General features: G+C 52.3%; 1 protein-coding gene across 1 annotated transcript in view; it reads left to right on the forward strand.

Moving 5' to 3' along the window:
* RALGPS1 (Ral GEF with PH domain and SH3 binding motif 1) overlaps nt 1-27,521 on the forward strand; it is a 315,889-nt gene extending 288,368 nt beyond the window's left edge. Inside the window, 8 exon segments of the mRNA XM_030919367.1 lie at nt 1,842-1,893; nt 14,398-14,478; nt 15,843-15,855; nt 15,857-15,949; nt 16,342-16,434; nt 16,659-16,764; nt 18,463-18,554; nt 23,083-27,521. Of these exon segments, the coding sequence (XP_030775227.1) occupies nt 1,842-1,893; nt 14,398-14,478; nt 15,843-15,855; nt 15,857-15,949; nt 16,342-16,434; nt 16,659-16,764; nt 18,463-18,554; nt 23,083-23,112 (560 nt within the window). The 3' untranslated portion in view covers nt 23,113-27,521.
* Nucleotides 27,522-27,976: the final 455 nt, after the last annotated feature.

Consider the following 27,976-nt stretch of genomic DNA (forward strand, 5'->3'; position numbering starts at 1 on the left):
GTGCTATGGCAACAGAAGAGGCAGAAATTGTGCTGCTGAGGCTGGGATAGGACGAACTTGACATTAGGACTCAGGCTGGTGTTGAGCTCTGGTTGTAGGTCCGTACCCCTGCAGTGTCCAGGTCAGCTGAGACAGGTGGGCAGCACCCTGTTAGTACTGCCATCAGGCCAGTGCTCTCTCTGGTGCCTGGTGCCTTTCAGTGTGCCTATGCCTTTGTGGTCTGTGTGTCTGTGTGTCTTTCGGCTTCCTTTAGCAGGGAGTCCTCCCACGGCTGTTGGTTAGACCAGTTGCCGAGCTGGGAGTTGATTTTGTGAGGACTGCAGGGCAGAGGGCCCAAAGCATGGGGCAGGGGGCGGGAGGGGACAGGAGAAACGGGCAGGAATCACTCCCACGTCCCTGTGAAAGCAAGTCAGTCTCAGAGGGCGTGGGCTATATGAGTCCAGGGGTCGCCGTCTCCCACGCCCTGGAAGTCTGACAAGCATGTTCTGTGTCTCCCTCTGTCCTCAGAGGAGGTCATCCTGTTTGGAGCCAGTCAGGGTTATACAACGGCTCAGGACAATGTGTCCAGGGTTCTGAGGTGTGCCTTGGGAGAAGAGTTCCAGGTCATGCGTGGGGAAAGGCTGGGCTAAGTAAAGGTGTGCAGATTTCTTCCCAGAGATGCAGCTGTGCTGGTGGGTGGGAGGAGTCCTCTAAGAAGGCATCAGAGTCCACAGTGTCCACATTCTTTGGTCATGGGACCCTCTTCCTTGGAATGGGACCTGGGTTCTGAGGAATGCCCTCTGGGGAATGCCGGCCCAACAGCACTCAGCAGAACAGCTGTTGTATATCCAGAAAACTTTCTGAGCTGTGCCTGAGTCCAGGCCTTGCTATTCCTGAGACAGAAAACGGAGGCAGATGCAGAGCTGTCCAGCGTCCAGACGGGAGATCACAAGGTTGTTTGGTTCCCGGCTCCTCAAGTTGGGGAATTGAAACTGTTTTTCTGTTTGGGGCCAAAAGCCCTGATGAAGTGGCCATGTGTGCATGTGCCCTGTTGGGAGCTGGGCTGGTCCTCCCCTCTGTGATGAGGGCCATTACTCAGACAGATGCCAAGGGGCCTGGGACCCCTCCCTCCTGCTTTCCCAGTGCTCAGTCTTGGCGCTCTTTCAGGAGCACTGAACCTCAGAGCCTCTGAGGTCTGAGGGACAGTCCAGAGCATTGCGCATGGGTGCTTGGGTGACAGGAGAAAATCTCTTCTTCAGGAGGGCTTAGTGAGCCTGGGAGAAGCAGGGCCGCCCATTCAGCCCAGAGGGACAGGCCTGAAGGAGAAACAGGTAGCAAAACTGTGGGACCCAGCCCCTCTCTGTGACCCCACTGGCCAGGGGTTTGCAGGGGCTCTCCCTTGAGGCTTCTGTCTAATGCCAGGTACCTGCGCTGTGACCAGCAGTCTAGTCAAGCCCTGACCCTTGTGGAAGAGGAAGAGGTGCTCATTTGGCCTCACCAGGTGAGGCCTGTTCTAGTCCTGGCTTCATGTGGGCCAGAAGGGAGGCAGTGGTGGAGCCAGGTCAGGCCCAGAAGAAAGCCTGAAGACCCAGACCCCAGCGGGCCAGTGGGCAGTTAGCTGCAGCCTTCGGGGGCAGTGGGAAGGTCGTAGAGGACCTGCCTGGAACAGTGGGATGGGGTGGTTCTTTGACCCTCCCAGAGCAGAGTTAGAACAAGCAGTAGCAAAAACTCGAGTACCTCGAGGCTCCCAATGTGAGGAAGCAGTTTCTGTGGCACTTCTGTGAGCTCAGGGGCCTGACCCGGGAGAACGGGCCCCTCTTCTGTGAGGCCGTTGTGCTCATTGACCTGTGTTCCTTTTCCAGGCAGTAGTGAGAGCTCAGAGTTTAGTGAAGAGATGTCTTCAGGGCTGGAAAGGTGAGTGTGGCCTCAGCATGGCCTCCCTCCCAGGGGCGGTGCTCAGGGCCGAGGGAGCTGAAGACAGACCCCGGGCAGGGACGGGCCCTGCCCCACCCACCCCATGCTGGCCTCGGTGAGGCTGCTCTGTGGCTCCTCCAGCAGCCTGGCCAGGGCAGTGCTGACTAGGAGGGAGGATAGAAGAGCAGGATGGGTGTCGGGGCCCCAGCCCCCATGCTTTGAGCAGCCCCACACCTCCTCTGATCCAGGAGTCTCTTCCTCCAGCACAGCTGCAGGAGGCCTGGGAGTAGATTTGGTCAAAAGTGTGGGTTCTTGAAACCGGAAGCCTAAGAAGTGGCCTGGTCTTGAGATGGGCATGTGGCTCCGCCTGGTGGGGTCTGAGAATATTGCAGCCTAATGGCCTCAGGCCTTGGGTATTTATTGACCCCCACCCTGCTAGGCACTAGTGACAGGGAAGTGGCCACAGCCTCTGCCTCCCTTGAGGATCCCAAGCTTCGGCTCCTGGGAGAGCCTGTCAGCCCCAGGCCGCCTGCTCAGGAATTCCATCGCAGAGCTCCACGTACTGGTGTTTTCCTGTGCCAGGAGCCAGGTGATCTCTAGAAGGCATGGGACACTGTGAAGGGGGTGCCCCCACAGCCATGGCACCACCAGGGGTGAAGGGCATCATGGCGACTCAGGGTCTGAGGGGAGGCTGGAAACATCCAGTGACACAGAATGTCCAGTAAAGGCAGGTATGCACCAGTATCCAGGGCCCTGGACATATACACACACATGCACATGCACACTCACATATACATGCCCTACACACTCACATATACCCATGCACACACTGTACACTTGCACTCACCTATGCATGCAGTCTCACATAGGCACGCGCTCACACATGAGCTTGTGTACACATTCACATAACCACACTGTCACACGTGTACATATGCATGCATGCATGTACACTCTCACACATTTGTGTGCACACACATATACATGTGTGCATAAGCACTCACATGCACACACGTGCGCGCACACACTCCTCCTCTGGCACTGAAGCTTCTCTCCTCAGTCCCCATAATCATAAATTGAGCAGAGAGAAGATAAGTGCTGCCTAGCACTCCTCCCAGGGCAGAGGGGCTGTCTGCTGCTCAGTGCTCTTGTTTGAGCATGGCCTGTGCCAAGCACTGTCCTGGTGCTTTGCGTGCGTGCGTGGATGTACCGAATCCTCAGCACTCCTGCACAACAGCCATTCGTAGTGTCTCCGTTTTTTTGTTTTTTTTTTTTTTTTGAGACGGAGTCTTGCTCTGTCGCCCAGGCTGGAGTGCAGTGGCCAGATCTTGGCTCACTGCAAGCTCCACCTCCCGGGTTTACGCCATTCTCCTGCCTCAGCCTCCCGAGTAGCTGGGACTACAGGCGCCTGCCACCTCACCCGGCTAGTTTTTTGTATTTTTTAGTAGAGACGGGGTTTCACCATGTTAGCCAGGATGGTCTCGATCTCCTGACCTCGTGATCCGCCCGTCTCGGCCTCCCAAAGTGCTGGGATTACAGGCTTGAGCCACCGCGCCCGGCCAGTGTCTCCATTTTATACATGTGGAAAACAAGGCTCAGAGAGGTAAAATGACTGACCTGCTCCACACTCTGGTGTGGACAGAGCTGAGCCACACCCAACAGCCTCCTGACCAGTGAGCCACCTCTTCATCACTGCTCCACAGCTTGGCCAGATATGGGGACTGCCCCATATTGGTCAGTCAGTCTGTCTGCCTGTGAAACCCAAGATGGGGGGTGGTGGGGGAGTGACGATATACCAGCCCTCAGAGGCTCTCTCTTTTCCCTCCCCACCTATGTGGGTTGCTCAGGCAAATGGGTCAGTAGCTTTCACCCTGGGAGCCACCCCAGCAGTGGGAAGGAGAACCAGACAGGCACAAGGGCAGACTCCAGAACTCTCAGCACCAGTCAGGGGACTCCTGGGGACACCCTGAGGGAGATGGCTTACAGGCAAGCCAGCACCTCCCCTGGCCTCAGGCCAATGAGAAGACATCAAATGGCAATCAGAGGCACAGATCCTGAATAGCAGCTAGACCTGGACCTGTTGTTCACTCATTCATTCATTCTTTCTTTCTTTCTTTCACTCACTCATTCCTTCATTCACTCACTCACTCATTCAGTAGCTATTAAGCAACTGCTCCTTGCCAGACACCACACTAGTTACTGAGGGTGTAGTGGATGTAGTTCCTGCTAAGTACTCATGACTGAGATTAGAGCTTCTAGGAAGGAGGATGGTGAGGGAGAATTCCTTGTCCCAGGGAGATGATGCTGTTTGCAACGCTGTCATGATCACTGTAGGCCACAGCATTTCATAGCATTTAGATCACTATCCATCTGAATGTCTAGAATAAGTGATTTGGGGATCTCTTCCAAGCACTGGTCTCATGGCTGGCGCAGATGCCCAGCTCTGCCTCCAGCAGCCTTGAAACAGCCCTGCAGGGAGGATGTCCTGTTTCTCATCCTCTGAGGATGGCTTTTGGCCCAGCCCCACCTTGCTGAGGGGAGCAGGAGGCCACCTGCTTTGGAGGATGCCAGTGGGCCTGTGATGTCTCCTCTAGTCAAGACCCAGACCCCGTGCAGTCCTGATGAGCAGATGCCAGCTGCCCCTTGGCCACCGACCTCCCTCTCCATCCTGCACTGCCTCTTACATTCCCTGAAATAATCCACACTCGCAAAAGCACAGGAGCATTCTGGGCCTTCCTGGAGAGTCCACGGGAGAGTTGGAAGGGAAGATTTACCTCTTGTAGCTTGAAAATCTTCATTGCCTGGGGCTCTTTTCTTTCAGTTACTCACCTTCATGCTCTTTCCTGGGTCTTCTCTCTTCCTGACTTTCATGGGCCCCATGCTTAGCTCCTCCAGGTCCTCCCTGCACTCCCAGCTCTCCCCCAGGCCAAATCTTCCTACTCTAATGGGGAGCAGACTCCCTCTTCCTCAGAAGACTGAGTGTCAGCCTGCCTGGGCGCAAAGGCCAGCACCTGCCCTGAAAGAGCCTCCCCTCCTTGGAGACCCCACCAGCTGTTCCCTGCAGATGCTGTAAGAACACAGCTTTCTCTGAAGGTCATACTGCCCGAGCAGACAGAGGCCATGGAGCCAGAGCCAAGGGTGCAGGGGAGGCCTGGGCCCCACTCAGAGAAATGAGGGCGTGAGAGAGGAGAGGAAGAGGCTTGGCCACGTTTGGGGAGGCAGCATTTCGCCCCACAGCTCTGAAGCTTAGGGGCCACCATCTTCTGTTGAAGACTGCGACCAGCGCCCTGCCCCTCAGCCCTGGTAATAAGCCTGCCCAAGCTAGGAAGATAAATAGAACCAGATACCAAGATGAAAGGCAGGGAGACCCCAGGTCAGTTTCTCCACATCACACACACCTGTGGTGGGTTGAGGGCACACCTTCATCACCAAGAATGCCACTGTTAGCAGGCAGGCAGGAGTTTCTGTTGTCTGGCCAGGGGTGGGAGGGTGGGATCCTGCATGCCTGTCTGGTGAATTTACCTTCTCTGAGTTTACACGCATAGATGTCTCCTTTTGGGTAGTAGCCAGAGTTCAGGCTGCAGATGCCCAGTGGGTCCCCAGAGTGTTCGGCCATAAACAGCTTCCACACAGGAGCTGGAGCCCACTGAGGCCTGTGGAACTGCTGTACTGCCCTCGGTGGGAATGGGCCTCTTCCTACTGGACCGTGGAACAAGGGTGCAAGAGCAAAGGGGACCCTCTTCTACTCTTCGTCCTCCTGTCTCCTCACCCATGTCAGCCTTGGCAAGGTCACAGGGCCTGTGGGGCCGGGGAGGGGCAGTGAGACGCAGAGAGGTGTTCGTTAGTCACTTCTGAGCCCCCAGGCTGCCTTAAAGACCCTCCCCTGCCCTCGGGGCCCAGAATGAGGACAGGATGGTGGTCCTGTGCCAGGGCCCTCAGGAACCACAGAGCTATGGGCAGGGGTGGGCCTGCTCTTCTCTGTGACTCCACCCAGCGTCCCTGGTCAGCAGTCTTCCTCACCTCATGCTGGGGAGAGTAGGGGCAAGGAGAGAAGGGGGTCCCCCAGCACACTCTGCTTTCCCAGGGAGGCAGGGAGGTGGCCACAGGACATTCAGTTACCTGGAGAGGAGGGTTGTGGGCTTGTCAGGATGATCTCCAACCAACCTCAGGCCCCTCGGAAACCAACACGGAAGGGAGCGTTTAGTCAGGAGCAGAAGTAATGGAGAACAGATGCCTTTTTCTGCCTGATTTGGAAAGCAAGTGTTGGCACTAAGATGAAAACAAGAATATCAGCCTACGAGTTAAAGGATTTTAAATGAGGTGTTTTAAAAAAGGCGAACAAAATTGTAGTGGCGATCATGTATGTATATATGAAAATAGAGTCTCACTCATCCTGAGTATTTCTGGGCTGTACGTTTATTGAGTGAGTTTATTTTCCCTGTATTCTTCAGATTTTCCACAATGGGTAAATGTTTCTTTTCTACCCAGAAAGATAACTAACATATAACTGTACAAAAGAAGACATAATCAGAAATGATTACTGATCAGTTTTTAACAATTGAAATATGAAAGTGCCACAAAGGTGATTATGAAACTTTGGCCACCATCTCCCCTGGTTGGACTCGCCCGTCTCTGTGGAAGGGCCTTCTCGTGGGAGGCACAGGCTGTAATACAGGTAGTAGGAAGAGTAGGGGATGGGGGGTCCTCGGAAGGCCCAGGGTGAGAGGAGGCCCCTGTAGTGAGAGGGAAGTGAGGCTGGGGCAGGGTTGGAGGGCACAGTGCAAAACCCTCTGAACAAAGCCTGTTCCTCTTCCTGCTCTGGAGGAGGTGAGGGAACGGGTCAGAGCTCAGAGTCTTAAACAAGTCCTGTTAGGGAAGCAGTTGTGCAGGATCCAACAGGGCGACCTGCATCAGGCACCAGGCTCAGAGGTGGCTTCTGGAGGAGGGGATGGTTAAGCAGCAGCCCAGGACATTTAGTGAAGAGGACCCTAGAGTGCCCTGAGGTGGGACCTGGGACCTGAAGAGGCTGCGGGCTGTGAATCATGCACCAGGCTGGGACAGATGGCCCCGGGCTTGGTGTCTGTAAGAGTCTCGTACAGGAGAGCTGGGCCCCATGGCAAGTCCTGTTCTCTGGAGTTCTCAGTGGACCTCCACAGTGAAAGGCACAGCCAGCCTTGCAGGGGGACCTGAAGTTAGGACCACTGATCCTCCCAGGCTCTTGGGTAGCTCTCAGTATCTCTGAGCCTCCATTCCTCAGCCCTGTGATGAGGCTAGGCACAGTAAAGATCTAGCATATAGGTGGAGCTGCCACATCTGAGGAACTGATTTAGGGACTTTTTTTTTTTTTTTTTTTAAGACAGGGTCTCGGCCGGGCGCGGTGGCTCAAGCCTGTAATCCCAGCACTTTGGGAGGCCGAGACGGGCGGATCACGAGGTCAGGAGATCGAGACCATCCTGACTAACACAGTGAAACCCCGTCTCTACTAAAAATACAAAAAAAAAAACTAGCCGGGCGAGGTGGCGGGCGCCTGTAGTCCCAGCTACTCGGGAGGCTGAGGCGGGAGAATGGCGCAAACCCGGGAGGCGGAGCTTGCAGTGAGCTGAGATCCGGCCACTGCACTCCAGTCCGGGCGACAGAGCGAGACTTCGCCTCAAAAAAAAAAAAAAAAAAAAAAAAAAAAAAAAAAAAAAAAAAAAAAAAAAGACAGGGTCTCTCTCTGTTTTCCAGGCTGGAGTGCAGTGGCACTGCCATAGCTCACTGCAGCCTTGATTTCCCAGGCTCAAGTGATCCTGCTGTCTCTGCCTCCCAAGTAGCTGGGTACAGGTGCACACCACTATGCCTGGCTAATTTTTTTATTTTAATTTTCAGTAGAGGTGGGGGCTCACTGTACTTCCTAGCTGGTCTCAAGTGATCCTCCCATCCCCACTTCCAAAGTGCTGGGATGACAGGCAGGAGCCACTGTGTCCAACCTGAGTTGGGGACTTTTATGAATTTCCCTCAATAGGTACTACTTACCACCAAGAAAGCAACCCAGGGGTCTAAGGCTGGGTAGGGGGAAGAAAAATGTCCTCAAATGCAGTTCAGTGATCATGGGAGGGATGGACCAGAATGATGGCAAATTTCTACCAGCACCTGCTGGCCTCCAGGATGACACTAGACTGTAGGGGGGCCCCTCTAAGAGGTCACTGCAGACAGTTGCCCCCCAGAGTGCTATGGGGTGGTGCTGTAGGGTGTTCAGGGAGTTGGGTGATGCAGCTTCTGCCCATGTGAGGTTTACCTGCTCGTTTTAGCTGGTGGGATCATCTGACATCCTTAAGGAGGCACCGGCAAAATGCAGTCATGGTAACAGAGCACCAAGCCTCCTGCCCCAAAAACTGAGTTTTAAAAGACAGTTGTTTCCTTCCTTGAGAAGATCAGAGGACCCTGGTAGATGCCCAGGTTTGCCAGGTCACAAGGATGCCTCTCAAGCCCCAGACTCTGCAGTATTTTGGGAGAGGCAGGCCAGCCTCAGGAGGCGATCCTGCAGGTCGTGGGTCCCCTTGGCTGCAGCAGACATGCCAGTGGCCATTCTCAGGGTGGCTGCCGCAGAGAACCTCACTGTCCCCTACACCTGTGGCTGAGGCCAGGATCCCAGGCTCTCATTCCTCCCCTGAGTCTGGTTTCCTCGGGTTCATTCGCTGCCTGGCGCCTGGCTTCAGTGCTCTGGATACTTGACCTGTCTCTCCTGCATGAGACTCAGAGACACTGAGCCCTGGGCCACCTGTCCCAGCTTGGTGCATGACTCAGAGCCTGCGGCCTCTTCATGTCCCAGGACCCCCGTCGAGGGATCACTAGAGTTCTCTTCACCAAATATCCTCTGGGTGGCAGCCCAGTTAGACAATTTGCCAGCTTCTGATTTGGGTTTCTCTCCAATATGTGATCTCTTTTAAAAGGCCTCACTCCCTTAGCTCCAAACACTAGAGTCTGGCAGTTGAGGCTCCAGCCAGCAGACTGAGAGAAGTCTGCAGAAAGAATAGTGCACAGAGAACCCCTGGCCTCGAGGTTCCAAGGCCTTTTGCTTGACTCTGTTTTCGAGCCCTGCCAGGCAGCTACTGCTGCTTCATGGGTAGCTGAGAAATCTCTGCCCACAGCTTCTCTGTCCAATACCTACAATTCCTCCAGAGTCAGCACCTAGAAAGTGGGCAGGATGCTCCTTCCATCTTGTGTCCATCCTTCTCTGTGCATATCTGCTTTACCACTCCCCACTCTCTCTCAGACAAGATTTCTGGACTTCTCAGTGCACAGAGGGGAAGACGGATGATACCTCAGAGCTCCCAAGTTTACATGTGATAGTTTTGCCCAGCCACTGAGCCTCACTTTCAGCCTCTCAGGTCTGGTTCCTAATCACCAGGAGAGAAGATCTGGCTTATCTGGCTTACCTGGCTTGGATCACTGGTGTTGCCCTGTCCACTCAGCTGTCAGAAGGATGGGGACATGCAATACAAACGTGGCTCCTAGGGATCCACTTAGTGAATCAGGGACATTGCCCAGAGAAGAGTTGGTGGCCCATAGAGAGCAAATGTCCTTCAAAAAGTGCTGCTAGAAGGGACATCCCAGGGCCCAGCAGAATTCAGGGTAGCAGCCTCCTGCCTGAAGATGAGGGTGAAGCATCAGAAAGTGGCCAGGATAGGCCATGGCCTAATTGGATGGCTTCCCATCCAGGGTCTGCAGGCGCAGGTGGACACTGCTGATCAATAGCATCGCCTGGGCCCTCCCACATGTGCACTCCTACCCAGGCTCTGTGGACTTGAGGCTAGGGCTCTGTGTACAGAAGATTAGGGGAAGTATATTAGTCTGTTCTCAGGCTGCTAATAAAGTCATACCCAAGACTAGGGAATTTATAAAGGAAAGAAATTTAACTGACTCACAGTTCAGCATGGCTGGAGAGGCCTCAGGAAACTTACAATCATGATGGAAGGGGAAGCAAACACCTCCTTCACATGGTGGCAGCAAGGAGAAGTGCCGAGCAAAAGGGGGAAAAGCCCCTTAGAAAACCATCAGATCTCATGAGAACTCACTATCATGAGAACAGCAGCATGGGGGTAACCACCCCCATGATTCAATTACCTCCCACTGGGTCCCTCCCATGACACGTGGAGATTATGGGAACTACAATTCAAGATGAGATTTGGGTGAGGACACAGCCAAACCATATCAGGGAAGGACCCTACTTCTACTAAGACCAAGATTACCAAGGCCTTAATGTAATTATTTTCTGCTCTCCAACCTCCTAGCCCAGAAACAGGGACTTAGGGCTTTCTGAAATGAAATCCCCAGGATACCTACAACCTAATGTGTACCTAGAAATGATGGAGTGAAGATAGCCTTTCAGACCCGCTTGACTAGTCTGAATGCTCATGATGCTGTTGGCCCAGGAAGTGCGCTGGCCGCTTCCACCTCAATAGCACCACCCACTCTGCCTCTTCCCAGTGTCATGATCTTGGGCAAGTGACTCCACCTCTCCAAGCATCAGGTTCTTTATCTATAAGGTGGAGATAATAATAGTGCCTGCCTCACAGTGTTATATGAGTAAATGAGATGCTGAGCGAATCCTGCGTAGCACATTGCCTGGCACCCGTTGTCTCATCACCACCACCACCACCGTTACCACCATCACCATCCCATTCCATCCTCCCACTTTCACTGTCACCACCACCACCACCGTCATCATCCCGTCATCTCATTGTCCTATCATCATCCCATGACCCCATCCTCCTCCTCATCATCAGCTTGCACACCCCTTGGGACTGAAGTGTTCTATATTGTTGCCAGTCGATGTCTTCCCCAGACTCAGGCTCCCACAAGCTCCTGGTCTGGGCAAGCCTCAGTTGCCTGTTTCAGCCCTCCTTCTGACTCCACCTAAGATCCCTGAGAGGGGACAGTCAGATGGCCTTCCTAGGACACTGTGTTCAGCCACAGGTTCTCAGAATGACATTGGGAAAGGTGTCTGTGGTTCTGGGCTATGAGCCCTTATGTCAGTTACCAAAAAAAAAAAAAAAAAAGAATCTATGATTTCTGTGGTTCCTCTGATACCACCACCCAATCATTTTGCATTTTCTGGCCCTGAGCATTCAAATAACAAATTTTCTCAAAGCAGGGACATTTCCAGACACTTTCAGATTGTCTGGTTCCGGTGGCTGAAGATCCTAACTGCTCTATGCTGATGCTGGCCTGCCAGGCAGCCAGAGTTGCCCTGCCCAGCAAGGTCCTCCTCCAGCTCTGGAGGGCTCACCTAGAGGGAAGGCTGGCCACTTCCACCCTGACTCTATGTTCCTAAAGGTTGGCCTGGAGAAAGGTAACACTGGTGCTGCTCTTCAAGGCCTGGGGTCGCTCCCCCTGGCTCCAGAGAGAGCAGGCTCTGACTTCCACAGCCTGGAGCAGCCACCCTGGCACAGGCCCTCCACCCACACCAGAAAATGAGCCTCCCTTTGTGAACACTTGAGTCTCTGTCTCTAATGACAGGCCAGCAAGGTGATGCCTCCTTGAGCCTCAGTTTCCTCATCTTAAACTGAGAACAGGGCCCCTCTCACAGAGCTGGGCATGCTCTTGTGTGAAAGCATGTAGTTGGCACGTGGTATGCCATTGAGAAGAGGCAGCTGCTCTTCAGTGCCAGGCAGCAACTGCCAGGAGACCGCTCCACTGGGGCCACCAAGGGACCAGGAGACCTGGGAGGTGGCCCCATCCTGGGAGATCCCCAAGCCTAAGAATCTTGTGGTCATTCGGTCTCAGACACTGACAAATCCCAGGCAGCGTGAGTGCAGGTGGGGACCCACAAGTAGAGGAACCTCTGAGAGGAGAATGCCAGCAAGAGCCTGCGGTGGCCCAGTCCCTGTGACAGACCCCACCATGCTGCCGCTGCCACCTCTCCCTCTATCCTGAAAGTCCACAGTGGGCCAGTCCCTGCGACAGACCCCACCCTGCTGCCGCTGCCGCCTCTTCCTCTATCCTGAGAGGAGAATGCCAGCAAGAGCCCGCGGTGGCCCAGTCCCTGCGACAGACCCCACCGTGCTGCCGCTGCCACCTCTCCCTCTATCTGAAAGGCCACAGTGGCCCAGTCCCTGTGAGAGACCCCACCGTGCTGCCACTGCTGCCTCTCCCTCTATCCAGAAAGGCCACAGTGGCCCAGTCCCTGTGACAGACCCCACTGTGCTGCCGCTGACGCCTCTCCCTCTATCCTAAAAGGCCGCATCTCACAGTGTGGTGAGGAACTTGGGCTGCAGAGTCAGACAGTCCTGGGTTCAAGTCCTAGCTTACAAGACTCATGCCTTGGTCAAGTAGGTTCACATCACTGAGCCTCAGTTTCCTCATTGTGGGGAGGGTAAGGGTGCTTCACACAAAGTTTTCGCTACAGTGTGAGTGCACTCGATGAAGTTGCAGGGGCATCAGAGCGTGTGAGCACGTGAGCGCTCACCACCTAGTGACTACTTGGTCTGTCGAGAGCTCCCCAGCGACCCCTGGTATCCTTGTGCTCCCCGCCAGTCCACTCCTCACTCCTTTAGGGAGGACATGAGGAAAGGCTGCTTATGAGACTGGCCTGCTTGGAAGATGCTTGTTTCAAGCTCTCCATCAACAGATGTCCGTTCCTTCAAACATCTGTGAAATACGAAGCCACGCACTGTCTCACGCAAAGGGAGAGAATGATGGGAAGAAAGTAGCCACGCTGGCCACTGTGCCCTGTCTCAGGTGCTGTGCAAACTGCAGACGATCCACTGCCGTCACATTCTCCTCAGGTAACAGGGAAAAAGACTCATGAGAAGAAAAGTGGCCAAGGGGCCAGAGGGCACGGCTCTGGGAAGGTGGACTCCATCCTCAGCTCCCAACGGGTGGCAGCTCAGAGCTGGAATCCAGCTCAGGTGAGGCGGAAACGTCCCTGGGTAGCAGACAAAGCCACACAGGATCTCACAGCAGGAAAGTCCATTGTCAGACCCTGCTCAGAAGAAATCCCTGGTTACAGCTGGAAGAAGAACAGCCCCGGAGGCAGCCGTGGCCAGTTCCCCTGAGCAGTGCTGCTTCTACACGGGCCCGTGCAGTGACCTGCCGTGCTAGTGCACTCACTTGCGAGGTGCCCAGCATGTGGTGTCGGTAACAGTGAAGGTGGTGACTGTTTGACTTGTTCAGAATGAGAGACTCATGGTTATCTGCATGGGTCACATTCACTCGCTGCACTCCACCCCTCTTTCTGAGAGGGAGGTGGCCATTGGGCCAGTGGCCTGGTAGTGTAGCACACGAGGGCCTCTCTTGTCTGTGCTACAGCTCAGTATGGGTGGTGGTGGGGTCAGCCTATGACCACCCTGACACTCGTTATGTTAGAGAACTGGGGGGTCAAGCACATGCTATGGTACACCACCCAGAGAGGAGGAGCCGATGGGCAGGAGGCTCAGGGGCCTGGAGCAGCCATCCAGCTAACCATCAAACTCCCACCAGCCCTGGGCCCTGGACAGTGGACCCGAGATGGTCATCAAGAAGAGCTCCTTCCTGGGAGGAGGACAAAGGCCCCTGGGCAGGTCCAGTGTACCTGCTGCAATGCGTGAGGGCGGCCCCACACCACCCACAGGCGCTGGTGTCACAGAGCAACATGCAGCAACCTACGGCTGACCATGGAGGACTGAGGGGATCTTACAAAGGAACTCTGGGCCTCATCTGACTTTATTAAGTTGATTATATTGTTGTCTGGCCAATGGGCAAGAAGAGCTGTGGTCAGAGAGTAGGCCATGCCTCAAGGGTGGGGAGAAGGTTGGAACATCAAGTGGATACGGGACGTGAGTCTTCTAAGACAGGAGAGGCTAAAGGAGAAAGAGGGTGCCTCCCTGCAAAGAGGCAGAGCAGGAAGCTGCACGCTGCCCTGGAAAGGCTCACTGCCGGGAGTGCAGGTGAGAGGAAAGCCAGAGGGCTGCCCACGGAGCAAGCTTGCAGCATGGACTCCTGGATGCTGCAGCATGTCACGGAGCAAGTTTGCAGGGGCCTGGCTGGAGCCACAGAGGAGACTGTCCAGTGGAGAGGATGTAGCAAACAGAAGGCTTCAGTTATGTCCTGGTGAATGGCCCCCAGGCCCGACATGCAAGGCTGCCCACAATTCTGTGTGCGCTTTTCATGTGGACTTGCCATGGATTGTCGGGGCTGTACAGTGTTTGCTATGAAACATCTCAGCCCCAAACTGAGGCAAGTGGGCGTGCCTGGATTTTAATCATGCTCTTGACACTGGAAAAAGGGTGAACACTCAATAAAAAGTTGAAAGAATTACCTGGAGACTTGGAGACTCTGAGGGTTGCTGTGTTTACTGGCCAGGCAGCTCCAGGTGTGCTTGCAGTGTGGCCAAGGAGGCTGGGGAGAAGTTGGGGAGGGAGGGAGGTTGCTCTGCAGGGCTTCCTGAGCTAACTGATTATGTAGTCCGGGGTGCTCTTGCCTCCTTCAGGAGCATCTGGTCTTTCAAAGCTGTTGCTAAAATTTAACCCTTTTCCTCTGAAGCAGGGGACGTCTCTATGCCACCCTGGGGCCCAACTGGCGGGTTCCAGTTCGGAACTCTCCCAGAACCCGGAGCTGTGTCTACAGGTATCCATGTGTTCATGTGTTCATTTGTTTGACACATAGCTTGTTATATGGCGTGCTGGATGCCAAGCACTGTGCTAGAGGCTGCCGAAAGAAACAGGCACAGCCTTTGCCCCCGTGAGGCTACTGCCAGGTGCACTGGCTGTCCCAGAGGAGGTGAGGGGCACTCAGGAAGAGGAGGGGGAGCTTACTTGGTTCCAGAGATCAGGGAGGGCCTCCCTGAAAAAGAGACTGGAAGAATGATAGGAATTCGCCAAATAATTGGAAGTAGAGGGGCAATGAGAGTGCTGCCAGCAAAGGGACAGCGTGGGCTGTGAGGCAGGAAGGCCTGGATCATTCGAGTGAAGGGAAGGGAGGGAATGTTGGAAGGAATGAGAGAAGGCAGGGACATGAGATGAGCCGGAGCCGCATCCAGCATCCAGCAGGGGTGAGGATGGTGGCTCAGACCTTAAAAACGACAGGGAGCCATAAAAGGGGCTTGCTGTGGGTGGGTGGAGGAGAGGAGAGGAGAGGGGGAGGGTGGAGGCACTGGCCAGTGTGGATCCAGGAAGGCCAGTGGAGCGCACTGGGCAGTGGCTCAAAGGATGGTCCGGTGGCCTAAGGTGTAGTGGGATGGCTAAGATGGATGGTCAGACATGTTTAGTACCTGATCCCCAGTGCATCCTTGGGATTGATTAGGTTACAGGGGCATCCGAAACAGAAGAAAACCCCAGCTTTCTGGCTGAAGCAGCCAGGAGGGGGTGGTGCCATTCCTGGGGCGTGGGCAGATCTGGAGCTCAGGAGGGAGGTGTAGGCTGCCATGCCCTTGGATGCCTTCATCTGTAGGTGATGCTTGAGTCCCCAAGAGAGACGATGAGTGAAGAGCCTGGGAAAGGTGTGGGGAATGGTGCGTGTGGGCTCGCGTCCCTCTTGTCACTCCACACCGCCTCTTCCCGTCCTCGCTGCTCCTCTGAGGCTCCTGCCAACACCAGAAGGAAGGGCTGCTGGAGCTGGGGCTTCACAGGCACCAGCTCCTCAGGTGTGGAGGAGCCCACACCAGCCCCAGGGAGCGGCCAGGCTGCAGCCACCACAAAAGCAGCCCTCAGGATAGGTTGGGGGTGCTGATCACGGCCTGGGTTGTGAGGAACTTGGTCACCAAGCCTGGAGCTTTGCCGCCCCAGAGAGACGGGTGTGGGAGTCCTTGGCGGTGGGCCCTTCATGTGCGTCATCACCTGGTCCTCCCCTCCGGGCCTTGCCCTGTGCTGTTGAGTCTGGACTGCTGGGACATCACGGACTTGGTAGTGGGGGCACCTGTGGTCCCCAGTGAGAGAGAGGGTGCTTGACCTCAGCTCCTCCAGGGCGATGTCTGACCGATGGTCTCTCCTCAGCCCCACCGGCCCTGTGCATCTGTTCTCTGGGGAATTCGGCAGCCGTGCCCACCATGGAGGGGCCCCTGAGAAGAAAAACTCTGCTCAAGGAAGGGCGGAAGCCTGCGGTAAGTACAGACCCGCATCCACCTGGGCAGCAGGGGCTTCCGCGTCTGTAAATAGTGCTCACTCCTAGAGGTCTCAGCAAGAAGGTCACATGTGTGGCAGAGGCCCGGCTTGCAGTGGGCGTGCAGTGAGCTGAATTCTCAGGAATTACGCCCGACACTGCCTTAAAATGAACAAAAGAAGGGCTCCCTGAGTAAAGGAGCAAGAGAGGGGAGGGAAGACGCCTCCTCTCTTGGTCCTAGGTGGAAGTTAGCATTGCCAGGGGGTGGTGGAGGGCCAGGGAAGAGATGGGGCCTGCAGTGGCATTGATGGGATGGCTGGGTCTGGAATCAGCCAGGGCTCCTCTACCCCCATCACCCCTGGTGGCATCACTCAGCCTCTCCTTACTCTGTAGCTGTCCTCGTGGACCAGGTACTGGGTCATACTCTCAGGATCCACCCTCCTGTACTACGGAGCCAAGTCCTTGCGGGGCACAGACAGAAAACACGTAAGTCCCTTGAAAGGGCTCTAGTACTGGGACTTCCTCTAGTGGGGAAGGGAGCTCTGTGAACTGTGGAGGATGGTGGTGGAAAAGGGATCTATGTGAACTGCGGAGGATGCAGGTGGGAAGGTGGCAGGGGAGGGAGGGAGCCTTGCCTGACCCAGGTCGGCCTCCCCTGTGGAGTGGAGGGCTGGGCCCAGGTCTCCGGCTGTGTTGTTGCTCTCCTCCAGTATAAATCCACACCTGGCAAAAAGGTTTCCATCGTGGGCTGGATGGTGCAGCTGCCTGATGACCCCGAGCACCCAGATATCTTCCAGCTGAACAACCCTGACAAAGGTAGGCAGCAGGCCAGAGCTGGTGCCTGCAGCTGCTCTCTGCCCATTTTCTCTCCTGCTCAGTGTGCATTTTGGTGATTAGGAGCGTTTGAGGCTGCCGCCTTCCCTTTGCTTTAGATTCTGATGTCCGTGGGGTCCATGCTAGTCCACAAAGGCTGCATAGATCATGGTTGGCATGTCCTTTGAGCAGGGTACGAGGCACAGGGTGCTGGAATCCTTTTTGCGGCCTTACCTGTGGCTGCTGGGGCCCATCACTCCAGGAGCTGTAGCCTCACGGTCTTGGAATAAATAGTAAGGCTGGATGAGGCAGAGCCGTGAGGCTGGAAGGGTCTTGGCTCTGGGGAGATTTCAGGGATCCCCTGACATGCCTGTGCCATGAGACTCTGGCAGTTTCCAGATCCAAGGCCAACTCAGAGAAGAACGCTTTTAACTTCCCAAAGCTCCAACCTTCTCTAGCTGTCTCCCAGTTCCTCCTGGTTCCCACTTCATGATCATGCTGCGAAGAAGGAGAGATTCTGGACGCCATCCTGTCGAGTAGCCCTGTCTTCATTGACATTCGGAACAGACTATGGCGGGTCTCCTCAGTAACCCATGTCACATGACAAAAATCCAAAATTGCCTGGGTCAATTGGATTCCAACCAGGCAAACTGACTGGGGCTGGAAAATCCCCACGCATTTTCACACCTTAACAGGAATGTTCTACTGTAGGGTTCATGAACACACAAATCACCTGGAGATCTGGTTAAAATTCAGATTTGGATTCAACAGATCTGGGGTGGAGACCAAGATTCTGCATTTCCAACAAGCTCCCGGGCGATGCAGATGGCGGTGCTGGTGGGGAGACCATGCCTTGAATTTCAGGCTCTAATGTTCTTAGCTGAGAAGCAGAGAAACAAAGGGAGCCTCCAGGATCCTGGAATGGGGAAGAGATAAATTGCCAAGTTCTCTGCTCAGTGTCTGAGTGACTGAAGCCACATTTGTTGCACACATGTGGCAGTGTGTCCTGAGTTTGGTTACCATTGTTCCTCCCTCAACAGTCTGGACCAGATTAGCAGTGGTTTCTTAAGGAAATGTGACACAGGGGGTGGCCAGGGTCCATGGACAGAATTCAAGAGGTCTGTGAACTTGGGTGTGGAAAAAAATGCATCTTTGTTTTCAGTGACTTCTGACTCCTTCAGTTATGAGTATAAGCATCCAACAATAAAAATGTTAGCAATACCTGTGATTTTATTTCCAAGAGAAATCACATATTGTTACAGACATTTCAAAATGTCACTTATGCGTATCTCTTTGAAATTACAGTACAGTATCAGACTTGTACTAGATCTTGTTCTTAGTGCTTTAATATAGAAGCACCTGTAGAATTATACCACTGGTTTGTTTTTTAGTAGTTTAATAACTATATTTGAGTATTATCGATTTCCTTTGTATTTTATACTTTTGGAAACATTATTCTGAGGATGGTCCACAGGCTTAACCAGATAGCCAAAGGCACCATGGCTCCAAAATGGTTAAAAGCCATGGTCCAAAGAGACCACTGGAGGGAGCCCTGGAGGCTGCTTTCTCTGCATGTTCCGGCTCACCTGGACCGACCTTCCTAGTTTAGTTACCCGTGTTTGCATTTATCTTTATGCCACAGTCACCAGCTGACCCTCCTACGCGGCCCTCTTCTTAACTCATGGTTTCTGTATCCATCAGGCAATGTTTACAAGTTTCAGACTGGTTCCCGATTTCATGCAATACTGTGGCACAAGCATTTGGATGATGCATGTAAAAGCAACAGGCCTCAGGTAAAGTCACCAAAATCCTGCTTGTCACCTGAAATATCCTCTCCCACCCTTGGCACTAAGGGTCCTTAGAAAACAGGGTTCTCTTCTTTCAGAGCCCATTAGCCACACTCTCAGATACCTCTTCTGATCAGCATCTTCCCTTGAGACAAGGCACCCCCTCGCTCAGCTTAGAACTAAGCCCAGCTCCAGACCAGAACTTTGAATCTGGTTCCTGTGTCTTTCCCACAATAGGAAATGCCACAGAAACACCCACTAGGGAGTAGTTATGAGCAGCTGCGATATCACCCCAGGATCAGGTTCTAGCATCTATTTAGGTCATCCCTGCCAAGAGCTGACTTCATGGGAATACTCCACACTCACTCCTCCCTGCCCCACAACCCTTGGGAATAATGCAGCTAACTTACTGACAGCCAGCCATGGGCCAGGCAAGGCCGCTGGTGAAAGGGGTCCCTAGCTTCTCAGTGTGTTTGAACCAGTAGATTCTGTATTGACATAGGCCCCCTCTGGCCTACTGGGCCTGGCTCGTGGTATGGCCCCCTCCCCTGGTCGCCCCCAGCCATCCCACCAAGGGTGTTACATGAAATGCTTCATGTGCAGGAATTGGCTGAATTCTCCCAACATCCCTGTGAGGTAGATTCTCTTACTGTCTCCATTTTATGCTGAGGATCCTGAGGCTCAGAAAGGGGCAGACACACGTTTAAGGTCCCACATTAGTGAGCAGTGGAGCTGGGATTGAACCCAAGTCTGCCTGACTCCCCTGATTCGCTGCTTGTTGCCCCTGAGCCCTCCTGCCTGTCCTGCCTCCACTTCCCTGGTAACCCCTGCAGCTGAGCAAAAGACTGGAAGCACATCCCCAGCTTTCCAGGCTTGTGAGAGAAATGGCTGCCTTTGCACTCAGCAGCAAGTGGGAGCGGGCTGAAGCCTCCTGCTCCCTGGGGGTCAGGTGGGCAGCATTGATGCTCCTGTCCCTAAGTGTCCATGTGTGTGTTCCCCAAAGATCAGCCAGAGGAGGAGTGGGGGAAGCAGGAGTCCTCTCCTAGCCCATCTTGGGAGGGCTAGGCGCATGGCGTAGAGGGTGGCACTTCAAGGACAGTCGGGGGTAGTGCCTGGAAGTAGACTCAGCAAGCCTCCTTGCAGGTAGCAGCTCTGAAGTCTGGGGGACCTCAGCAAAGGCATGTTCATACCAGGCATTTGGGTCCAGGAGGATGGGGACTTCATGGTGCCACAAGGCACAGTCACAGAATTCTTGGTCCCTCCGAGTGGTTCTGGAAGCTGGAGGGAGGTCTCTAGTGACAGTAACAGGTCCTAGGGCCCGGTGCTCAGCTCGGTCCTATTCAGGATCTGTAACACAGAGGAGGACAAATACGAGCAGCTGATTGAAATTATAGATGATAAGAAGCTAGAAAGCAGGCCGGGCGCGGTGGCTCAAGCCTGTAATCCCAGCACTTTGGGAGGCCGAGGCGGGCGGATCACGAGGTCAGGAGATCGAGACCATCCTGGCTAACACTGTGAAACCCCGTCTCTACTAAAAAATACAAAAAACTAGCCGGGCGAGATGGCGGGCGCCTGTAGTCCCAGCTACTGGGAGGCTGAGGCAGGAGAATGGCGGTAACCCCGGGAGGCGGAGCTTGCAGTGAGCTGAGATCCGGCCACTGCACTCCAGCCTGGGCGACAGAGCGAGACTCCGTCTCAAAAAAAAAAAAAAAAAAAAAAAAAAAAAGAAGCTAGAAAGCAGAATTAGCAAGTTCTCAGAATTAGTCCTTGACCAACTAAAACAGGGCAAGACCAATACAAGAATAAACAGGTGCCACAGGTTCCAAATAAATTGCAGTTGATTCCCTTGACTCACCCGTCTGACTTTGGGGGATTTGTCGTAGGGATGTGCCCACACATGTACTCAAAGGTGTGTTTAAGAATGTTCACTGCAGCATCGTTCTTGATAGGAACAAAACCCTGGAAGCCTCTGTAACCCTCCGGGGGTCCCTGTTGTGCAACACTTGATAGTTTTTAGAAAGAGGCAGATCAGGGTAAAAACATTTGGAAAGGATGATCTCATCTGTATAAAAGTTCTAAGATGATACACAAGAAATGGTAATTCTATCATTTCTAGAGAGCTTTATATATAGTTTGTACACTGAATAAATGTAATTGGCCATCCGTATGACGGGAAGACAAGGGTTTTGGTTGGCAGCCATGTCAAGGTGATCCCTTGAGACAAGGTGCCAAGACCTGAACGAGGCTGCTGCCACCTCAGATTGCATTAAGAGAGGAAGAGCATCCTGGCCTCTTCCACGTTGGTCACACCGTGTGTGTCTGGGGTCCCTCAGTAGCTCTGAGGGCCACTCTCTAAGAGCACAGCACACTGAAGCTCACCTACCACACACAGGAAGCCAGAGCAGCTCCAGGTCCAACAGGAACTGACAGCCCCAAGGTGGACCACATGGAGGGCAGTGTGGGGAAGGAGGCAGGGCCCTGTGCCTGAAGCCTGGGCAGCATGGTGGCCCCAGCCAGGAGCCACAGTGGTAACCCTGAGCAAAACCCATTGTCCCTCTTTGGAGAAGTGGCCAGAGGATGACAGCAGCCCCAGCAGGCAGCACAGGCTGATCCCGCAGAGCACTAATGGGTCAGTTTCATGTATTGGCAAATGTGGTGTAGCATGGCAAGGCTACAGTTTTCAAGGATTTTTGTCTGATTTTCAGACCTGGAGGAGGGGATTTTTTTTCCTACTTTTCCCCCTTTTTATTTCTAATTTACTTTCAACCAAATATTCCCACTCTATGCTACATGTAATAATAAAAAGTTGACAACTACTGAAATATTCAACAGCAGAGGATGATTTAAGTGAATCACAGTATATCCGTGTGATGGAATGCCAGGAGGGTGTAAGAAAGGGTGTGACAGAAATGCATCTATTCACGTGGAAAAATCGCAGTCACTAGACTGATTTTCTATTCTGTGGAATTGCGTGTCCTAAACTTGTTTTTGTTAACATTGAATACACTTAAACCTTATCTATAACATATGTGTAGCTATAAACAGCAGCAATAAAACACCCTATTGCCACCATGTGCCTAACAGCAGAGCCACCAGGGCCTTGGAATGCTGTCCCTCACCATGGCCTCTTCCTACTTTGGCTTGTTCCCCTCCCACCTGTGCCCCAGAACCGCTCTGCTGATTTGTCTGCTGATTATTCCTTTAGAATTACCGGTCACGTACTTGATTCCTTCATGTATTGTCTGGGGTGCATTTTAAAACTTTCTTATAGGCCAGGTGCGGTGGCTCAAGCCTGTAATCCCAGCACTTTGGGAGGGCGAGACAGGTGGATCACAAGGTCAGGAGATAGAGACCATCCTGGCTAACACCGTGAAACCCCGTCTCTACTAAAAAATACAAAAAACTAGCCGGGCGAGGTGGCGGGCGCCTGTAGTACCAGCTACTCGGGAGGCTGAGGCAAGAGAATGGCGTGAACCAGGGAGGCGGAGCTTGCAGTGAGCTGAGATCCGGCCACTGCACTCCAGCCTGGGCGACAGAGCAAGACTCCGTCTCAAAAAACAAACAAACAAACAAACAAAAAACTTTCTTATAAATAGAACCATAACGATGCATTTTCTTGTGTCTTGCTTTTCTCCTATAACATGTTCCTAGGATTCATCTTTGTTACCACATGTAGCAGTCATTCATTTATTTTTACTGATTTCATTGTTATTAGTTCTTCTGTTGGGCATCCTGGGACTGATTTTCTGCTTTTTTGCTGTAGTGAACAGTGCTGCTAATGACCATTCTTAGAACTGTCTCCTGGTACATGGAGAGGCATTTTTTTCCTAATTCATCATTTGACCAAACTGACACCAAAATGGATTTTTTTAAATGAAATTATTTCTAATCAAATCCTCCCCCAGCAGTGCTGATGGAGGAGGGCTGGGGCTGAGGGCCTGTTGGCAGCTTTTGGGGTTGGCAGAAACACTCTGACCTTGGGGCTAGTAGTCCTGCCAGTAAAGGGGGCTAGGATCTTGTCCTGGGCACAGAGCTATGGGAAGGTCTTGGGGTTTCTGATATCCCTGAACTGACTCTTTCTCCCGTGCTTCCCTTTGCCAACTCCCGCCACCCACCCTCTGCACACACCTCAGGCCTTCAGGATTTATCTCTCTGCCCCAAGCGCAGTTTGATTTTCACTGAAGGAGACAGGTTGAGCCCGTGAGCTCTGGGTTCTTAGCCCTGCTGTTTACTTGCTGTGTACTGAACCTCTCTAAGCCTCAGTTTCCTCGTCTTTGTAATGAGGACGATGCCAGTGCCTGCCCCGTGGGGTTGAAGTGAGGACTCGAGGACGCGGTGCACGTGGTGGATTCAGAGCAGTGCCTGGTGCTCTGCTGCCACTTCACATGGGGTGGCTATTGTTATTGCCATGCCCTCTCCCTACCCAACCTGCTCATTCCCAGACTCATGGGGAAAGGCCTGTCCCTTCCTCTAGGGACCACCCCTTGTCCTCTGAGGTCGAAACTTTAACAAGAGACTGAGCTTTCTCTTCTAGGTACCTGCAAACCTTATGTCATTTGAGTAAGTCTCTGCAGGACGTGGCGTGACTTCAGAGGCTTCTGGGAACCCAGGCTGGGCCTGGTGGTGAAGAGCAGTCCTGGGCACAGGCTGTGAGCCAGGGTGCTGGGAAACTCACAGCCAGACTCAGGGGACATGGCCTGTGGCCTCACCATCCCAGAGGGCTCCACCAGTGCGGGATCCACCTGTCAGTCCCCAGCGACTCTCGTGACACTCATTCTGCAGCACCGCCTCTCGGGGCAGTGGTCAGACCCCAGACTGGACACCCCGCTCTCCCTCTCTGGGCCCACCACCTGCATCTGCGACTAGAGAGCACCCGGCCCACGTTGGGTTCTCTGTGCTTTCTACTGCACAGAGTGGACAGCGCTAACTAACCTGCGAGAGGGCCCGAGAGAAGGAACAGCTGTGGAACAGGCTTTTTACACCCCAAGTGCGTGGGGTTGCTCACCCACAGGGCTGCCTCAGATTTTGTACAACCCCGAAGCGTCCTCTGCGTGTGCGTGCTGTACATGTGTGTGTGAGCGAGTGTGAACTCTTCAAGAAACATGCATTTTGGCACAAGACTTGTGACATCACACACTTCATTCGCTTTGAGGCCCTGCTTTAACCTTAAGTTATAGCCCTGTCCACCGAGGAAGGTCAGAGTGAGAGCCTAGATTCCTCCTGTGTTGAGGGTCCCTCGCATTCTTTTACTGTAAACAAACAATGCCTTAAATTGTGTCTTGTTTTCTGTTCCTATGGGTGCTATTCATCTGGAAGGCCTGCTTCCTGGGGCCCTGGGGCCCTTCCAGGCCTCTTTGCTGTCAGCCCTTCTGAGACAGGACCTGGCTTCAGGACTGTGGACTGGGCTGCTGGCCTGCTTGCTTCCTCCCTTCCCCATTCCTAGCAGGGCCTGAGGCCCTCCTCTTCTCACCCCTCCCACCATGCCAGAATGGGAAGTTGTGACGTTGCAGCAACAACCAACGTGCTCATAGTGATCAGCTGTGCAGGAGCCAGGAGGCACCAACCTCTCCCTCCCTGCAGGGTGAAGCCTGTGCCCCCATCATCATCTCACCCCTTTGCCTCCACTGCCAGGGCGGGGCCCACCAAGATTCCTGATCATGAAGGGAAGCTGAGTGACCCTGAGACCTTAAGCTTCCCCAGTCTTGGCCCCAAACGCAGTCACCAGCAAGTTTTCCATTTTCCAAGTCCAAGGGCACAATTGATGACCGTGTGACAAGAGAGCAAAGCCCTGGGGAGTGAACAGTCCAACCTCTACATTCAGTTAGGAGCTCCTCACATGAACCACGTCCTTATCTGTCACCTTTTGTCACATTTTAAAGTGACTTATTTTGCACAAATACATTTTTATTCAAAATAATAAATTACTCTTCATCACAGTATCTTCTCTTCCCGCTTCCCCTTTAATTTGGATATCCTAACTCTGAGAAGTTAACCGTTAAACAGTTTTCTGGAAGAGACTGAATTTCTGGGTCCTTGCAGCTGTCATGGTTTCAGAGCTCACACTGATCAGGCATCAAGCTACCCTCAAGAGTTTCTGGGCTGGATGCTTTAGAGCAACATCGACACCAATAAACTGTAATAGGTCAGTTTCAAAACGACCAAAAGACCCACCACTGTATTTTGACCAAATAATGACAACTTCTCTAGAAATCTGAATGACTTGGTGAGGAAAGTAGTTGTCACCAGGGCCTCATTTTGTAGTTGAGCCTTACTGTGCTTAGTAATTCATCTTCCTTTTGAGCAAAGACTAGAATACGTTCCTGCTAAGAGAAACTCCAGGTGATAAAGTTGATGCCATCAAACCTTGACACTGGGTGCTTTACACACCCATGCAGATGTTGCCCCTCATTCTCCCGATGCCTATTCGAATCAGCATCTAGAGGCTGAATGACAATGCCAAACACTCCAGGCACCTCTGACCAGAACCATGCAGTGTTAACACTTTAACTTACATTCAATCTGATTCTACCTGTTAACTTCTAAAAAGTCATAAGTTTGGATGAAAGTGCAAGACGTGGAACATCAACTACCTATTTTCCTTGGGTTTTTCCATTCTGCAAACTGTCCGGGTTTTTCACACATGGAAGTATTATAGATGCCAATCCAAAACCTCAGAATTTCAGGCACCACAAAAACAGGTCATTTTCTATCCCTTATAAGTTTGTCTTTTCTTTCACAAATGTCTCAGCCTAATTTGCAATCGCACAATCACAATTCAAAATGTTTAGTCTTCTCATCAATTTAGTCTGTTTCCACGTCCTCTCCCAAGAACATTCTTAGCTCGGAATCTTGAAGAATCTCCTTAGACTTTGTTGGCAAAAGCCTTATAGAAGCAGTAAGAGCCTTGACCACACCGGAAGAGTCCTGGAGATAAGGCTGGAAGACACTCGGCTGTCTAAGCAGGGGCTCGGCCACACATAGGCATTGAATGCTGCTTGTCTTCCCAGTGTTGGTTTGAACTCTGTGAGCCTGAGACAGAGAGGGCCAGGCACCAATCACAAGGTGGGAAAGTCCATGGGTGGATCCTCCCCCTGGAGGGAAGCATTTCTAGTTTTTGCTCCTGGACTGTCCAGAGTGCACCAATGTTTATAAAGCCATTGAAGGGATTATTTCTTGCATGCATACGCTGTATTTTTTTAAGCAAATGGATCATGGCACCCCAAAATGAAAGTTACAGAAAGTTGTCTACAACTGTGGAGTTGGTAGCTGGTGACATTGTTGTCCCAAGAACAACTCACCTCTCTCCCTAGGACAGTTGAACATGTTTTGTCATTCAAGATCAGTCAAGTGCATTCTGGCAACTGACTTATTGATGGAGGATTGATTTGGTAGAGAGCAGTAGAAATCTTGTTCTAACTGTGCCCAGTGAGAGACTTTGGCCCCCTCCCTCCCTATAAGGCTGTGGAACCTGAGGAAGTAGACACTTGAAGAGATTCTGTTTAGGAAGAAACTCACTCTCTTTTGCCAATTGAATTTATAGTGCATTTTTTTTTTCTTACCAAGATGGCCAGTATCATCTTACCCCCACCTCCCAAGCCCCAAGAGGTGTACCTTTTCGGATGCCATTTTACAGGTGGAAATGCTCCATGAAACAGGAAGCCACTTGCAGGCAACATCTGCTCTGTTCCTCAGGTGGGGCCCAGAGCCCTTCCCGACACTGCTGATGTCCGTAACCACTGGGGAGCATTGCCAAAAACACAGCTTTCTGGTTTGTGAGCCCATAAATGACTTAAATCAGCTTTACATCATTTTTACATACCAAGTGGTTTCATGTTAAAAAACAAACTCCTAGTCCTTTAGAAATAACAGATTCTCTGCACAAAACCACCCATTCATTCATTTATTCATTCACATCACTAGCAAGTGCTGCCTGTGCTAAGAACAAGTCAGATCTGATCCCTGCCCTCACGGACCTGACCACTCAACAAACAAGTAGTCCCCACCACACATATCTCCTTAGGCAAGACTTTGCCTATCTCCTAGCCCTGAGTATAAATCCTGTGCATAGATTGCTCCAGAAAGGCATCAAAAGGCTCAGCAGACTGAATAGCCTCTTGATCTGCGAGTTCAGTTGCAATGAGGATGAAGTCACTATCCTAGAGGCTGGTTGGCCCAGAAGAGCCAGGCACAGAGCTGCAGTTGGCCATGCCGAGGATTCTAAAGGTGGAATGAGAGAGTAGGGTTGAAATGCCACAGTATTTGCTCCATAGGTTTCTGTTTTTAATTTCAATGTTAAATAACTACAATATGAGCGAGAACTGCATTTTCTTGGGTGTTGAGAACTTGTACCATGGACTTGAGACTGCCTTGCAGCCGTATGCTGCACAAGCGTGTACACCCCCTGGGCAGCCTCAAAACCCCGCTTACAGCAGCAACACAGGAGATCATCTGTCCATTTTATAACCATTAATCTCTTTATCCATTTCTGAACGACTGTGACTATTCACTAATGAAATAATAGTAATTAATTAGTCTGGTATAATCTTTAATAAATTTCGTGCCAAAATGCATGGTTTTCCACTTAGCATTCAAAATGTTGCATAGAGAGTAGTTTTCAATTTCTTATGTACTCTTCGAAGTAAGTTGAAAATCAGTTTCTACATTTTAATTCGTTTCCTGTTAAATCTGTTGCACTCTCCTGGGCTGTCTTTTTTTCCAGCAGACCCCTGCATGCAGTTGTGTAAGGACTTTCTCTAATTCTTGTGAATTGTCTCACCCGCAGTAACCACTGAACATCAATCAGCCCTCCATGGGGTTCTTTAGATTTTTGGTGAAGTATTTTGTTACCTCAGTCTTGTATCAAGTTGCTGTATTTTTCAGCTTGTTACATTGATAATAATTATTTCACTAATTAAATACTTTAATGTACAAACATCTTTGTTTACTTTGAAATTAAATGTGTTTTCCAATGAATGCTGCTCAGTTTATTAAAGTCACACACATTCACTTAGCAAACAGTTGCTGTTTCAGAGAGACACAAAGGAGGCATGGGGAGCCCAAAACTCAGCTAGGACGTAACCGGAGCATCAAAACCATGCAGGAGCAGCATCCTCAGGAAGAGACAGGCACTCCAGGGAGAGAGGCAGGAGACGTAGGATGCTTTAGAGGGCAGTGGGTATTTGGAGAGTCAGTTCAGAGGTTGCAGAACACATGAAGGGTGGGGGCAATAGAGAGACAGAAATGAGAAGGAGCAGGGTGAGGCTGGGAAAAAGGCAACCCGATCTCACTGAGTACAGGCTTTGCGGGAGTAATGGGATTTTAAGTCTGAAAAGGTATGTTGGGAGGACTTCATGATGTTAGGCAAAAGCCCAGAACTCCACTATACCTCGCTTGGAGAAAAAAGAGGGCTGTCTTAAAAGGATTATCTC

This window comes from Rhinopithecus roxellana, chromosome 16, assembly GCF_007565055.1.
Source record: "Rhinopithecus roxellana isolate Shanxi Qingling chromosome 16, ASM756505v1, whole genome shotgun sequence".
In the NCBI taxonomy this organism is placed as follows: domain Eukaryota; kingdom Metazoa; phylum Chordata; class Mammalia; order Primates; family Cercopithecidae; genus Rhinopithecus; species Rhinopithecus roxellana.